Source organism: Cygnus olor, chromosome 1, assembly GCF_009769625.2.
Source record: "Cygnus olor isolate bCygOlo1 chromosome 1, bCygOlo1.pri.v2, whole genome shotgun sequence".
Classification (NCBI taxonomy): Eukaryota; Metazoa; Chordata; class Aves; order Anseriformes; family Anatidae; genus Cygnus; species Cygnus olor.
Window position 1 is genome coordinate 41,029,429 of NC_049169.1, and position 13,739 is coordinate 41,043,167.

General features: G+C 36.2%; 1 protein-coding gene across 1 annotated transcript in view; it reads left to right on the forward strand.

Annotated features, from left to right (window-relative positions):
• Nucleotides 1-13,739, forward strand: part of ZDHHC17 (zinc finger DHHC-type palmitoyltransferase 17) — a 74,088-nt gene that overhangs the window by 40,664 nt on the left and 19,685 nt on the right. Inside the window, exons 6-10 of the mRNA XM_040553833.1 lie at nucleotides 1,766-1,830; nucleotides 2,585-2,747; nucleotides 7,342-7,467; nucleotides 8,752-8,894; nucleotides 11,581-11,681. Coding sequence (XP_040409767.1) covers nucleotides 1,766-1,830; nucleotides 2,585-2,747; nucleotides 7,342-7,467; nucleotides 8,752-8,894; nucleotides 11,581-11,681 — 598 coding nt within the window. The remainder of the gene's footprint in view (nucleotides 1-1,765; nucleotides 1,831-2,584; nucleotides 2,748-7,341; nucleotides 7,468-8,751; nucleotides 8,895-11,580; nucleotides 11,682-13,739) is intronic.

The window sequence follows — 13,739 nt, forward strand, 5'->3', positions numbered from 1 at the left end:
TGGTAGAACTAAATTGGATTTTCTGGAAAATGTCTGCTTGGGTCAGGCTAGAAGTAGTACAGAGGGTGGGGGTCCCAGGGAGCTGGGTGTTTGGCAGACACTGGAACAGAGAAGGTTTGGAGGGAATGGAGGGCAGGTAGAAAGCATCATCATCTACATTTTTGATTTCTCTCATGGGTGTCTCTAGCAAATGATATTGAAACACTTTCAACCTAATTTTCCTAGTAAAGTGTTGTGGTTTAACTTGGAGGCTGCTAAGCACCGCACAGCCATTCACTGCCTTCCTCACCCCCCGGCCCACCATGGGTTGGGGGGAAGAATTGGGAAGGAAAAAAAAGTAAAAGCTTGTGCGTTGGGATAAAGACAATTTAATAGGACAGAAAAGGAAGATTAATAATAATGATGATGATGGTAATAGTAATAAGAGAACGTACAAAGCATGTGATGCATAGCGCAGTTGCTCACTGCATCCGCTGACCAATGTCCAACCTGTCCTGGAGTAGCAATCCCACCTACCCCCGCCAGCCATCCCATATTAATTGTTCAGCATGACCCCATACGGTACGGGACATCCATTTGGCCAGTTGGGGCCAGCTGTCCTGGCTGTGTCCCCTCCCAGCCCCTGCTGCACCCCCAGTCCCCTCGCTGGCAGGGCAGAGCGAGAAGCTGAAATGTCCTTGGCTTAATGTAAACACTGCTCTGCAACAACTGGAACATTGGGGTGTTAGCACTATTCTCATCCTAAATCCAAAACACAGCACCATACTAGCCACTAAAAAGAAAATTAACTCTATCCCAGCTGAAACCAAGACATAAGGGCTGAGGGGAGTAGCACAGGAGATATTGATATAGCTCTACTGCCTCTAAGTACAATTGTTAGGTCTTGAATTAAGTTAGTTTAGAGTAATTTTCTGTTGGCAGGCTGTGGAACTTGCCCAAATGTGCCTGAGAGTCTGATTTGGCTCTGAACGTTTTTAGGAATTCCCATCTTCCATGTTAGTGAGGCAGAACAAAACCCTATAAGTAATAGATACTTTCCTTTCTGATCTTAAATAGTTGTCTTAACTCAGATGTCCTGGATGGTGCTGTTTTGTTATTCTGTGGCTAACTGAACATAGGTTCAGTTAGGCAAAATAATGAAATGGTGTGGTTTTTGTTTTGTTTTTGTTTTTAATTTTTAGTCATCAGTTTAGTCACCACTTTATTTATAGACTAGTTAATTGTTTTCATTAATAGCTTTTATTTTGGCATAAAAATTTTGTGGCATCCATTAAGTTGATATCCAAATATGTAAATACCCTTGGACCTGTGTGAACTAACGAAAATTGCTCTGTAAGTGGAAAAATAGCTGCAGCTAGTATTCAGCCATGTAGGGTGCTAAGTCATGCTTTTAATGCAAATTTATGAAGTAGTTTATTAAATATTTATGTGTTACTTTAGGTTTATCTTGCTTTGGAGTGCAGTATTACACCATCTATTTATATGTTTATGTTGAAAGTGAATAGTACGGTTAACATGACTAGTCTTAAATATCATGGTTGTTCCTTAGTTTCCAAAATACACTGGAATGGTTATGTTTTTGCAATGGTGGTGTTAATGTCTGTTTTTGTTTTTAAATACTATTTTATTATGTGCTAAAAGCTTGCCAGGTTTTCACCAACTCATTTGGTTAGTCAGAAAATACTGCTTCTTATTTGCAAACCTTGTATCTCTTGGAGCTTGAGCATGCTTATTTATCTTACCAACTTTTTTCTTTTTTTTTTAGGATGTGGATATGATGGATCAAAATGGAATGACACCTCTAATGTGGGCAGCTTACAGAACGCATAGGTAATATAAACTCACTTCAATTTTGACTTCATCTTGGCGTTAACTAAGTAGCTTATAATGGTGATTGGTTTTGATTTTTGGCAAGTGCTTTGGTTTAACTAGCCAATGTACTTTTTGCAATTGCCACTTTATCTTTCTTCATTTATGATCTATTCCAGAGTGAAGGTAGCATCCAGATCTACTCACTAATATGAACTTTAGATTGCTAAGTAAATCTTCCTGTGGAGATTACTGGAAAAAGTTGGTGTAAAAAGACAATTCTCCAAAGAGCAATTTAGTTTCAGTTAGTTTCTTGCTTGGAGAGGCCTGTCTCCTTTGCTTGTTGAGAGGAGCATAATTGAGCTTCCGCAAATACCTACCATTAACAACATTATCATCCTATTTTATTTTCATCTTTTGGAACGCGAAGTAGAAGTCTGATGTATTTAGAACTTTGGTTATCTGTCAAATTAATAATCCCGTGCTTGCTTTTACAAATCTCTCTTAGTACTGTTAGTTTTTGAAAGAAATGAAAACAGAATTGCGTACCAAATGTGTTTCGTGACATCCCAGAACAAGCTCCTTTTAAATTCAACAGAAATGTCGTTGCTTTTTTGGTGGGACAAAATTTGAGCCATTCAGAATCATCAGCAAAAAACCTTTTCTGTTACATATTGTACTCGATAAACATTGCTCATAGAAGCTGAACTCATTAACAAGAAGTTGGAATGTATTTGAGTTCTTCTGTAGATCTAACAAGACTTTTCCTTTCTAGTGTGGATCCAACGCGATTGCTACTTACATTTAATGTTTCTGTTAATCTTGGAGACAAATATCACAAAAACACAGCATTGCACTGGGCTGTGCTAGCGGGAAATACTACAGTTATTAGTCTTCTGTTAGAAGCTGGAGCTAATGTTGATGCTCAGAATATAAAGGTAAACAGTCTGTTTTTATTGTAAGTGGTTTAAGGCAGAAATAGCAGAGCCTATGATAAATCTGAAGAATAGATGATTCTTGTGGGTATGGGGGGGGATCATGAAGATGGAGCAAAAGTCATGCCACTGGTTTTTAACCTGGGAGTCAGTATTTACTAATAGTGATGCATAACCATTAAATCTGAACCTTCAAAAGTACCCATGTAAATAATTTAACAGTGGTTATGTGTAAATATATTGGAGCTGGGGTGCACACTTAGATTGCATGAATGAAACACTGTGTATTTGGATTATAAAAAAAATCTGAATATCTTTTAGTGAAATTTTGGGGTACCTGTCTTTTTGTTGGAATGAGACGCAAGACAGTCCATCTCCCAGTGGCAGCAAGGAAGTTTGAGACTGAAAAATATCACTAAGAGTAAAATAAGCAAATGGGCTCTTTTTCACATCAGAACTTTAAGTTGCCTGGTTACTCTGCCAGAACCTCTTAATGAAGTCACTTAGATTCAGCAGTAACAGGGCTCGTTCGTAGCGTGTTAGACCAGCCATGGAGCTGCTAAAATATATGCCGTAGACCTGGAGTCTTTAAGAGATTCTTCAGTGGTGGAGGGTGAGCTTATTGAACCTTTGCTCTGCAGTGTTCTTGTCCATTGACTCCAGACTGTTCTGTATAGCAAATGAGATATACTTCATCGCCTAAGTTGTTTCTTCTGTGGTGTCAGAAGAATGCAATTTTAGAAATGGAATTTTCCACTACTCCATTTCTCTTCAAATATTTGTATTTTTCACCTAATGTTATAGGTGGGGTGGATAGATTGGAAAATACTGCTGTACATCTACACGTATAAAATACTTAGTATCTAATTAAAATAATTTGACCTTTCACCATTTTGCCTACCAATTAAGATGACAAGGCCTTACTTCACTTGGCACAAATGATAGAAATATGCTTTAAACAAACAAACTTATTCATCCATTTTCTTAAACAGCATGGAACAGTCTTTTTAAGGGTGCAGTCTAATTTTGCTAGTAACTTTATAGGTTCTATATCCAGTAGATGTGTACTGATGTGAATACGTGTCCTAGCCTGTAAGATCAGTTGTGTGGATGAATTATGCTTCTAGTCTCACTCTTGCAAACTGTTGAGAAGCTCTTCCCTGTGCCACCTGGTTAAAAAAAATATATATTTTTTGGGGGAAAAAAAATCAGTGTGTCATAACTTGCTTCCCTTGACAGACTGATTAGTGCAACTAGAGTTTGAAAGTCCTCACTTTACCTAAGCTTCTGGACTCTTAGGAAATCTGTAATACAAATTTGTACATTTGGCCAACTGAAATTATATCAGCTAGCCTGAATGCAGTTCGTGGTCTCTCCTTCATTATTGACAGACAGCAGCAGTCAGTAGAAAAACAGGCTTTTGAACCTGCTGGATCATAATATCCTTCCAGTCATGCCAGAAGACACGTGCTTGATTTCATTATCTGCTGCCTGCCTTCTGCAGTGGAGTCAAAGTTTCTTGCATGCCTTCCTACAGGTTTCTAGGATCTTCAGTTGTCAAAATCATTCTAGCAGTGGTAGTTTTGCCATACTGTTGTTGGATTTATGACAGATAGCTGATTTGGGTGATATATCTTACGTTCAGCAAAAGCTCACGGTAAACATAAAATTTTTGGTAGATTTCTTTAGACAGATAGGTATAAATTCAGTTTTGTGCTTCTCCTTTGACTGTTCAGCAAAAAAAAAAAGTTTTCTTCAGCAAAAAGCTGTTTAGGTGGCTCATGTTTCTCTAGATAAGGGAATCATGAAAGGCTTCTCTCTAATGCAGTCATTTCCAGATTTCTGTAGCAGTATTTAGTGAAGTCCTTTTCTCAGCTAGTCCATGGAAATGACCAGAAATAATAATAAGACAGCTAAAGTTAAAGAAATACACTGGCTGACATCTCTTTATCTTTTTCCAGGTATGAAGTAGATGAAATGCTAGATGTGAATGTTGATCTTTTTGTTATCGGCTCTAGGCAGCGTATGTTAGAGAAGTGCATGCTGTGCTGGCGTTCTAGGTTTGGAACGGATTGGAACCAGTCATCTCAGTGAGGTGCTACTTTCACATTGCATGACAGTTCAAGAGAGCTAGTGGGGGCTGGCTACGTAAGAGAGTAATATAAACAATTGCACTCTTCTAGAATAAAGCTTGGTACTTTGGAGAAGAAAAAAAGAGAGAGAGAACGCCCATCTTGGAAGTAAAATGATGTAAAGTAGCATCATGGATTAGTAACACCAGAATGTACATATATCACAGGTTTAGTTGTTTCAAGTTAATCAAGTGGGTTTGTCCTGTTCTTGTTATTTATCCTCTTTGTATTTTGCTGTACAAGAAATGACAATTTTCTTTTGGTAGTAAGATTTTCTTTTTCGTTTTTGAGATTTGAATTACAGTTGGAAGTGGAAGTTGCTTTTCACTAGTCAAAGGAATGTTGTTTTTTTGTTTTGTTGTTGTTTTGTTCTTTTTCTGTTTTGTTGTTCTTTCATTTTTGTGTAGGTAAAGTATCTTGCGGCGCCAGTAGACAGGCTGGGCAGATAAGAACAGGATTTCACAAGGACTCAGTTTATTACTGGGATTGGGAGGGAAATCCGTAAATTTTACTTAAGTATAAGCAGAAACTCCTTTTTGTTCTTCCCTAGAGTGTGAAAAGAGCTTTTATCATTTAAAGAAGATACTTTTTAGAAAAAAAAAATAATTAAATCTGTTAATGAATCATTGAATGGATTTTAGGTGTAGTTTCTTGATTATGCAGTGTATCTGTAGGTTTGTCCGTGGAAGTCTGTATGTAAAGTTCCCTATGGTAATGACACTGCAGACTATTCTTTCTGTCTAACTGCTTAATCTTAAAATATAATCTGTTGAAGCCTTATTGCTTGCTGGCAAACTAAGTTGATTACTAGACCAAGATCCCTGATACTTTTTGGTTTTGTTTCGCTTTTTAAGCAAGTCAGCCACCCATCCCTGTGAATACAAGGAAAATATTAAAATGGCCAGATGATTAGACACATAGTCAAAGACTTCCTTAAAGCTCCCTCAATTTTTTATCTAGGCAGTTCCTAGGTGTCTCATGGCCCTCTAGTGGAAGGGATGCTCAGCTGGACCCCAAGACAACTTCAGGATTTACTTGGGAGATCAACTCCCAGAGGGAATTGCTTGTCCACAGGTAATCTTTACAGTCTGGATATTTAAGGTGATATTCAAAAAAAAAAAAAAAAAAAAAAAGAAGACGCGCCTGGAGTTTTCCAGATAGTAGCAGTTCAAGATGCAATTACATTTGTGATGAAGCAGGCACCATAGTTTGATTTCAGGCATTTCTGTTGAGAATTGAGAAGTCTCAATCTGTTTCTTAATCTGTTTCTTAATCATCTGGCTAAATAACTTTGAAGCCAAATTTTGTCAAAAGGTTATTTTTTTCTTACTGATTTTGGTAGTCGAACTCTTTGGGCAGGCATCATGCAAGATCCTGTTAGGCAGCAAAAAGCTTCACCTCATAATCTGTAGCATGTGCTGTTTACCCTCCTTTTAGAGATTTGGAGCAAGAGATGACAGTTAAGTAGTTGATTCCCATTTTCTTTCTACAGGATGTAGGTAGCTAACTGTCCTTTTTTGTCTTTGACATCTCTTCTGTCTATAGTAATTATTGCCCTTTGTGGGTAATTTCAGTTTCTGGTACCTGTCTCACTTTTTTTTTAGGAGGGGGCCAAGCGATGGAGGATTCAGCCATTTTTCAAGCCTCCATGAATGGTTTGTTTAGGAGGGGATTTAACTCCAGTAGAAGAGAGGAGGAGTCAAATGCAAAACTGAAGCTGGAGGTACCTGCAATTGGTTGTCTCTTGCCTCCTCTGTAATTTTAGACCTAGTCAGTAACTTTCGTTTAGCTCTCTTCCTAAAAGTTTAGAAAGCAATAAATTCAAATCAGTTTGGTAGGCACCTTTGGCCCCTGTATCTCTCTCTCTTTTTGCTTTGTCTGTCAGTCCTCTCAGCGTAGGGAACGCGAAAGCATGGACCATTGCTGGCTTTGCACCCAAATTATGTGAAGCGCAAGCCAAGCATAAAAATTCGGAATTTTGGAATAAGTTGAACGCGAGCAATCAGAAGCATTCCGTGATATTAGTAACTTCTCTCTGCCAAGAAAGCAGAGAATTAACCGAAGTCAGGCTTTAGACTGGGAGAGTTTCCATGATCCAGTGGGTCACGAGTTCTTTTTCTTTGCTTGATTTCTGCTGCCTGTCAATAGCCAAGGGGGAAGCACAGTCTTTCACTTACAGGCTAGTGGACTGTGTATAGAACAGCGGAGCACAGATGTGTTATGCCAAAGGCAATGATTATTGCTACGTCAAGACATACATCAGCGTCACACCTTAATTCTATATTTGTCCACTTGTGTAGTTATGGGAGTGTGAAAAAGACCAAAAGGAATGAAGGATGATTGGTGTCAAGTAAGCTGCAAAGGAATAAAAAAGCCAGAATCTAGCTTAATCTGATTTTAAATATATTTCCCTGAATGCATTTTATTTTTAAATTAGATTTTTCCCGCTTTTATACTCCTGGCAGGGAGAATCACCACTTGATCTAGCAAAACAGAGGAAAAACGTTTGGATGATCAATCACCTACAGGAAGCAAGACAGGCTAAGGGATATGACAGTCCATCCTTTCTGAGAAAACTAAAAGCTGATAAGGTGAGAAGTAGTATAACGCTTATGTAAATCAGTGTTACTGCTGATGTTGGTGGGAGAGGGGTCTTGTTAGTTTAAGGTAAGCAATTCCACACTGTGCATTCCCCACATTTTAGTCTTAGGAAACATCATTTTTTATGACAAAAGTAATTTCAAAATAAATTAAAAAAAAAACAACACACCAAAATAAACAACAACAACAAACCACCCACAACTTTATTGAAGGCAGGAGGAAAGAAAACCATAAGCCTCCACAATTACCTTTAGCTATTGTGCTGCCTAATTGTTAAGAAAGTACCAAGCAGTGGTACTGTTGGGCATAGCCAACATTATTGCAAAGCTGATTCTCAAATATCTGAAGGAAGAGAGAGTTTTAGATAACCTGAACTCTACTCCCTATTATGTAGTATTTTCTGTTCAATGCCAAAAGCAGTCAGTGTTGGCAGTATCATAATGTCATAAGAATCTCTAACGTGGAGGCCTTCGTCTTCTCAGGTTAATATCTAATACTGCAGATAGGAGGAGACAAGAAATAAGGATATAAAGGGTAATGTGTTGCACTAGCATGAAAAACCATTTGCCTGTAGTACTGAGGACTTACATAGCATTAATGTTTTCTTACCAATGAGAGTATTGTGCTGGATATTAAGTGTTGCTGTCATTGATTTGTAATTATTTCTTGATTTAAAGATACATTGCATCTTGATTATTTTTTTAACAGTATTGCCATATAAGAATGCAACAAATATGGCCTTTAAGTGATTTGTGCATTGCATTATGTGCATTGTGACTGTGCTTTCAGTATCCAGAAACAGTTCAAAGTGCCTTGATCAGGAATTGTACCTATGTAATATGAGGCAAAACAGGTCCTATCTTTCTTCGTATACTCTTCAGTATGACTCAATCTATTACTTACATCACTTCATTTGTTAATGTTTGCTGAGGTTATCCTGATTTATATAGTCATTTATGCACTTCACAATGTTTTTTTAAAAAAGAACTACTATTGCCTTTATTCTGGATTAATACCAAAGTCTCTAAAAGAGGGTTCTTCTAAAGCAAATTACTAATTTGTTACAGAATTTTAGGAAGATGATTTTTTTCTTGCACATACACTGGAGATATATAAATATAGGAAATGACAAAAAATCATGACTATTCCTTCCTGTATGTCAAACTTCCTGAAAAATTATACAAGTTTTTGTGACTGTCCTTTTTATTATATAATATTGTTATACAACCTGTTCCTAAAAGTAGAATTGCTTACTGATATTTGTTTCTATATAGGAATTCCGTCAGAAGGTGATGCTGGGAACTCCTTTCCTAGTTATTTGGCTGGTTGGGTTCATAGCAGACCTAGACATTGATTCTTGGCTCATTAAAGGGCTGATGTATGGTGGCGTTTGGGCTATGGTGCAGTTTCTTTCAAAGTAAGTGTTTCACCAGGACACTGTCTGCTTAGCATGCACTCAAGAAGTGTTTTGTTGGCATCATACTTATTGGATAAATAATCTGAAATTTCTATTTTTATGCAGTTTTTGGACATGCAACTTTTTTTTTTCTTTTTTTTAAGAACTATTTCTGGGAAAGTTCTTGTGCAACTTTGCTCTTGGAGTGCTCAGTTGTCTTGCAGATAGACATGGAATTATCTTGGTTGAATGCCATTGAGCTAATAGAAGCTAACAGCAGAACAGAAATTCAGTTGTTCTCCAGAGGAGGGTGCTGAATGTCTGCCTACAAAGAGTTATCAGTGTGAATTTTGTAGAAAACAGTCAAGGGAAAAGCTACCAGAAAGGGATAGAAGAAGGATGTGCAAGTAAAAAAATTAAAATTAAAACCCATGGGTTTAGAATTTAAATACCCAAATGGTATCTAAAGAGACTTACAGAGAGAAATAGTCATGTAGGATTTGTAGCTTCTGTTTTTGTGGAAGGGGATGACTAAAGAAAAAGGCTGCTTTCTTATAATGTTGCTTTGTTACCTGATCATAAAGAACTTCAGATGTATTCATGATTTCTTTAAATAACTGTAAATGTACATACGAATGCACACACACAGAGGTGTACTTCAGTGTATTTTCAAGATCCCTAGACTATTTCATCAGTGCTTTGCTTTTCTTCATTATGTGTGGCATGTATAGAAAAACCTATTATATCATCATACTTAGGAACTTTCTGCTCTTCTGGCATTGAATGTCATGTTTGTTAGAGCCAGTTCCTCCTCTTTCCTTTCTGTTTAGAAGAAAAGAATATATTTCTGCCCTGTAAATCAAATTCACAGAATCTAAGTGATCTTAATACACCTGGGGGTGTGTGGTCATCAGGCTCTTGTCTCTGCAGGATCTTTGTGATAATCTCAGTCTGTTTGTCACCTCTGAGGCTGTACAATCTACTGACCTCTTCCCACAGCTAGTTTACTTGGCAATGCAAATCCTCAACTGCACCTCCTACTGGCAAGGATAAGATTTCAAGTTTCTCAAGATGTGCGTTTCTTCAAGTTTTATATTTTTGACCTACCTTGCACTAGTTCAGGATTAACATTATTTCTCTCATCCTTTGCTTAATGTTTAGTTGGTGAAAAACAATTCAAAATCTATTTCTAGGTTGAGATTTGAATGAATTTTTTGCTATTATTCTAGTAGTATTTCCTTTCCCTTTCAGATTTTAATAATCTGCTTAGCTCTGCTTTCTTCCCTACTCTATTCACAAGAAAATTAAATGTAAATCACTGAAAGAATGGTTATTGCTGAATAACCACTGTGTGTTGAAATTTATATTTGCATATTATTTACCATCGTAGCTCATCTGCCTTACAGGATTTTCTCAAAATACCTAAGAAGCTTCCAGTAGAGGAATGAAAGTTACTGCAAGGGAGTAATGGAGTAAAATGAAAACTATTCAATGCACACGTTAGTCCATGGCAGCCCTGAGGCACTATCAGGACAAAAAGTGAAAAGCTTCAATGTAAGGATGTTTAAACAGGTTTTGAAAGAAGTTTTATTTCAAGGAGTTGAGGAGTTTAGAGTGTGATATGTTCAGCAACTTTTTTTTGAATATGGAGTTACCTAGTCAGTAACCTAGTTTGTCCAAACTGAGTTCAGATTCTGTGCAAAATATTCTTTAAAATGCAAGAGTGTAAGAAGGTGAAAAGAATTCGAATTGCTTATTTTTTTATTAAAGAATTAACATTCAGTTTTGGAACCTGGCAAATCTAGTGATGTGGGAAATTGTCTGTTTTTCCTCTGACTTTCTGTTGGCAACTGTAACAGAAGCAGAAGATTCAAGAATCAGAAATATTTCAAACACGTAGGCTGATAATACCAAGGTCTCTTAAGCCTTTTTCTTACTGAAGTAATTTTAACATGTAATTTCCATTGTATGAGTTTCCTAAATACCTTAGAATCTCTTGTGTAAATATAATTTGCAACTGCTATCCATGCTGTAGGTTTGAAATCTCATAGGTGTGTACCTGTTGTCAGTGTAGTTTTAGCTAAATATTTAAGCATTCTACATTTCTTGTCCAGGTTTTGACTGCTGTGGTGCTATTGTGGTGGCTTGTGACTTATTAAAAGTACAATGGTTCACTGAGTATAAAACTAGCAATCAGGAAAAAACATGGGTTTTCTGATATAATGAACAATTTCAAAACGATCAAACTGAATACTTTTTTTTTTTTTTCCTGTTGAGAGGATGGAACATTTTTTTAAAGTATATAGCAAAGATTTTTTTTTATATAAGATCAGGAAACATTGTGTGATTATATAGAAAAGATCAGTTTTTATAAAGACAGTTTTTTTTTTAATTCAGCTATTAGTGTCTTATTTTCTGTAAAGCACATTTCTCAAGATATACAGATTGTGTTTATCTCATTTTTCTGGGATAGAACTTCAAAAGTGAATGTATAAATTTTAATTAAACACATTCTAGTCGTGCCCATTCATCTGGACAGGTTGAAAACTGAACTTTGAACATAAAAGTGAAGAGTGTTTTTGTGGCATATTTTGCAATATCCCATATAGTAGTACATAGTATACTAGGAATTGTTTTTTCAGAAGCTGTAGTTTAGGATTTATGCTTTATAAGTTCAGATTTATGTGACATTGTTCCTGCTTTACAGGTCATTCTTTGATCACTCTATGCACAGTGCATTGCCTCTTGGAATATACTTGGCAACAAAATTCTGGATGTATGTGACGTGGTTCTTCTGGTTTTGGAATGATATCCTTTTTAGTGTACAGTAATATTTCTTTCATGTTAGTAGTATGAGGTAATACCCAGGATCATCCTACATATAAGAGTAAGTAAACTAATTACAATTTTAAAAAGCTGTCACTAATAAAAACACTCTGTCTTGATGGTAATTGTTTTATTACTTTAAAAATGCGCATATTATTGCTTTGCTTCAGTAAGTAAGAGGAGGCAGTCAGCAAAACCTCCTGTGTTTTACCAGTTTCTTCAGTGGGGAAATGTAAGCAAGCCTGTAAAGTGTGCTGTGGCTGTATGTTGACAAATTTTAATTTTCTGAAAAGCAGTAGGTAGTTTCATGATATGTAGTAATCCTAGCGGAGTTAGCTTTGTAGGTAGTTCTTGAAGATTTTGCGAATTCCATTCCATACATACTGTAGATAAGTTTAAGTTAACTGTATTTTCAGTCTTTGAAGATGAATGTATTAACAACACTAGATTATAGAGACTCTGCATACACCCATGGTTTATGTTTTTGACTGTCTGCCTACATATAAACCCTACATACTGCTGGGGGTAGAAATTGATTCAGGGTTCACTGAAAAATGTCAGTTATCCCCCTTAAGGAAATAGATTTAATTTTTTAAACAACTTGAGTATTGTAATTACAATAACTTCCAAACCGACTAGAGATTTAATGTTTTCTTAAATGTTTAATGTAGTTCTTGTAGTTGCAAGTAGTTGAAATGAACTTAATAAATTAGTACCCATCACAATATATTATAATGGGTATTAGCTTGACTTTTCTGGAAATAGTTTTTCTATTTGGAAATTCCTCTATCAGAGGAATTATACTATGAAATAAGGTAGTAGCACCCCTTTTATCATCTTCTTAATACGTTCTCCAATCTCAGCTAAATGAGCCTCATGTTTTTGGGTTGCGAACAGAGAGGAGATCCTGTTTACATGCTGCCTTGGGCTACTGTGTTTGTAAAGGTGCTGCTGTGAATAATAGCTTTCTTAATATATTATGAGATGACTGCTATTGCATACTTTTTTTTTTTTTAACAAGAAAATCTAGTATCTGTTAAGTACAAAAAATATTTCTATCTGTACTAACATGAGCATGTCTTGAAACAGGCATTTAGAAAGGCTGATGCTACTACCAATCTCTTTCTGCTCTGATTTTCTGTTTTTTTCAATTTAACTTACTGGTAAGTGCAGAATGAGGAACGTGAATACAATATAAATAACAAAAATGTATTTAATAAAAAACAGTAGTTAAAAGTGGAGGTATACTTTTCCATTTCTTGACGAACAGAGTAGATACTGTCTAAATATGTCATGCCATTAGACTGAAGTTGCTTTTCTGAATCCTTGTGCTCCAAGCCTTATAGGTTTTCTTTAGGAACTCGTGTTTGTTAACACTACTGTATGTTTTGGGTAGCAAATACTGAGCTGCTTGTGAAAGCTGTGAAATGCTTTCTTGTGCTAACGCAACGTTATCTTGAACCAAATCTAAGTATGTGTTTAATTTTAAGTTATAGTCCTTGACCATATTAAAATGGCTGCCACAGCCAGCACAGCATGCTGATAGCCTCTATCTTGATGTAAAAAGCTGTGCCTTAAGGCTAGCAAATTGTGAGATTTTTTTTTTTCCCTGAGGCTTGCAGTTCTTCCATATTCAGATGAAAATGTATGTATTTCCTATGTACCAACTTACTCAGATTTTTATTTCTGGTAGCTGTCCTGATTAATGTAATTTGAAGTTTATGTCACAGGATAGTGTTTATTGTCCACTAGAAGTAGTCAGCATAGACAATTAATTACATTAATATAAAAGTCTGACTTCAGAACATCAATAAAATACTGTGCTGTTTTTGTAATTTAGCGTAGATGTCACAAAAAAACCCCACCTTTGCAACAGTCTTTTTGCACGCAGAAGTAGTAGTTTAAAACTTCAGTTCCTACTGATTGCTTTCATTAGAGCTGACACAATTCTGTGTGACAAGCAGCTTTAATGACATTATTTGAGGCCATCTTCCTTTAATTGATGGTTTTAAATTGGAAGTCTTTGTAATAAGATTCCAA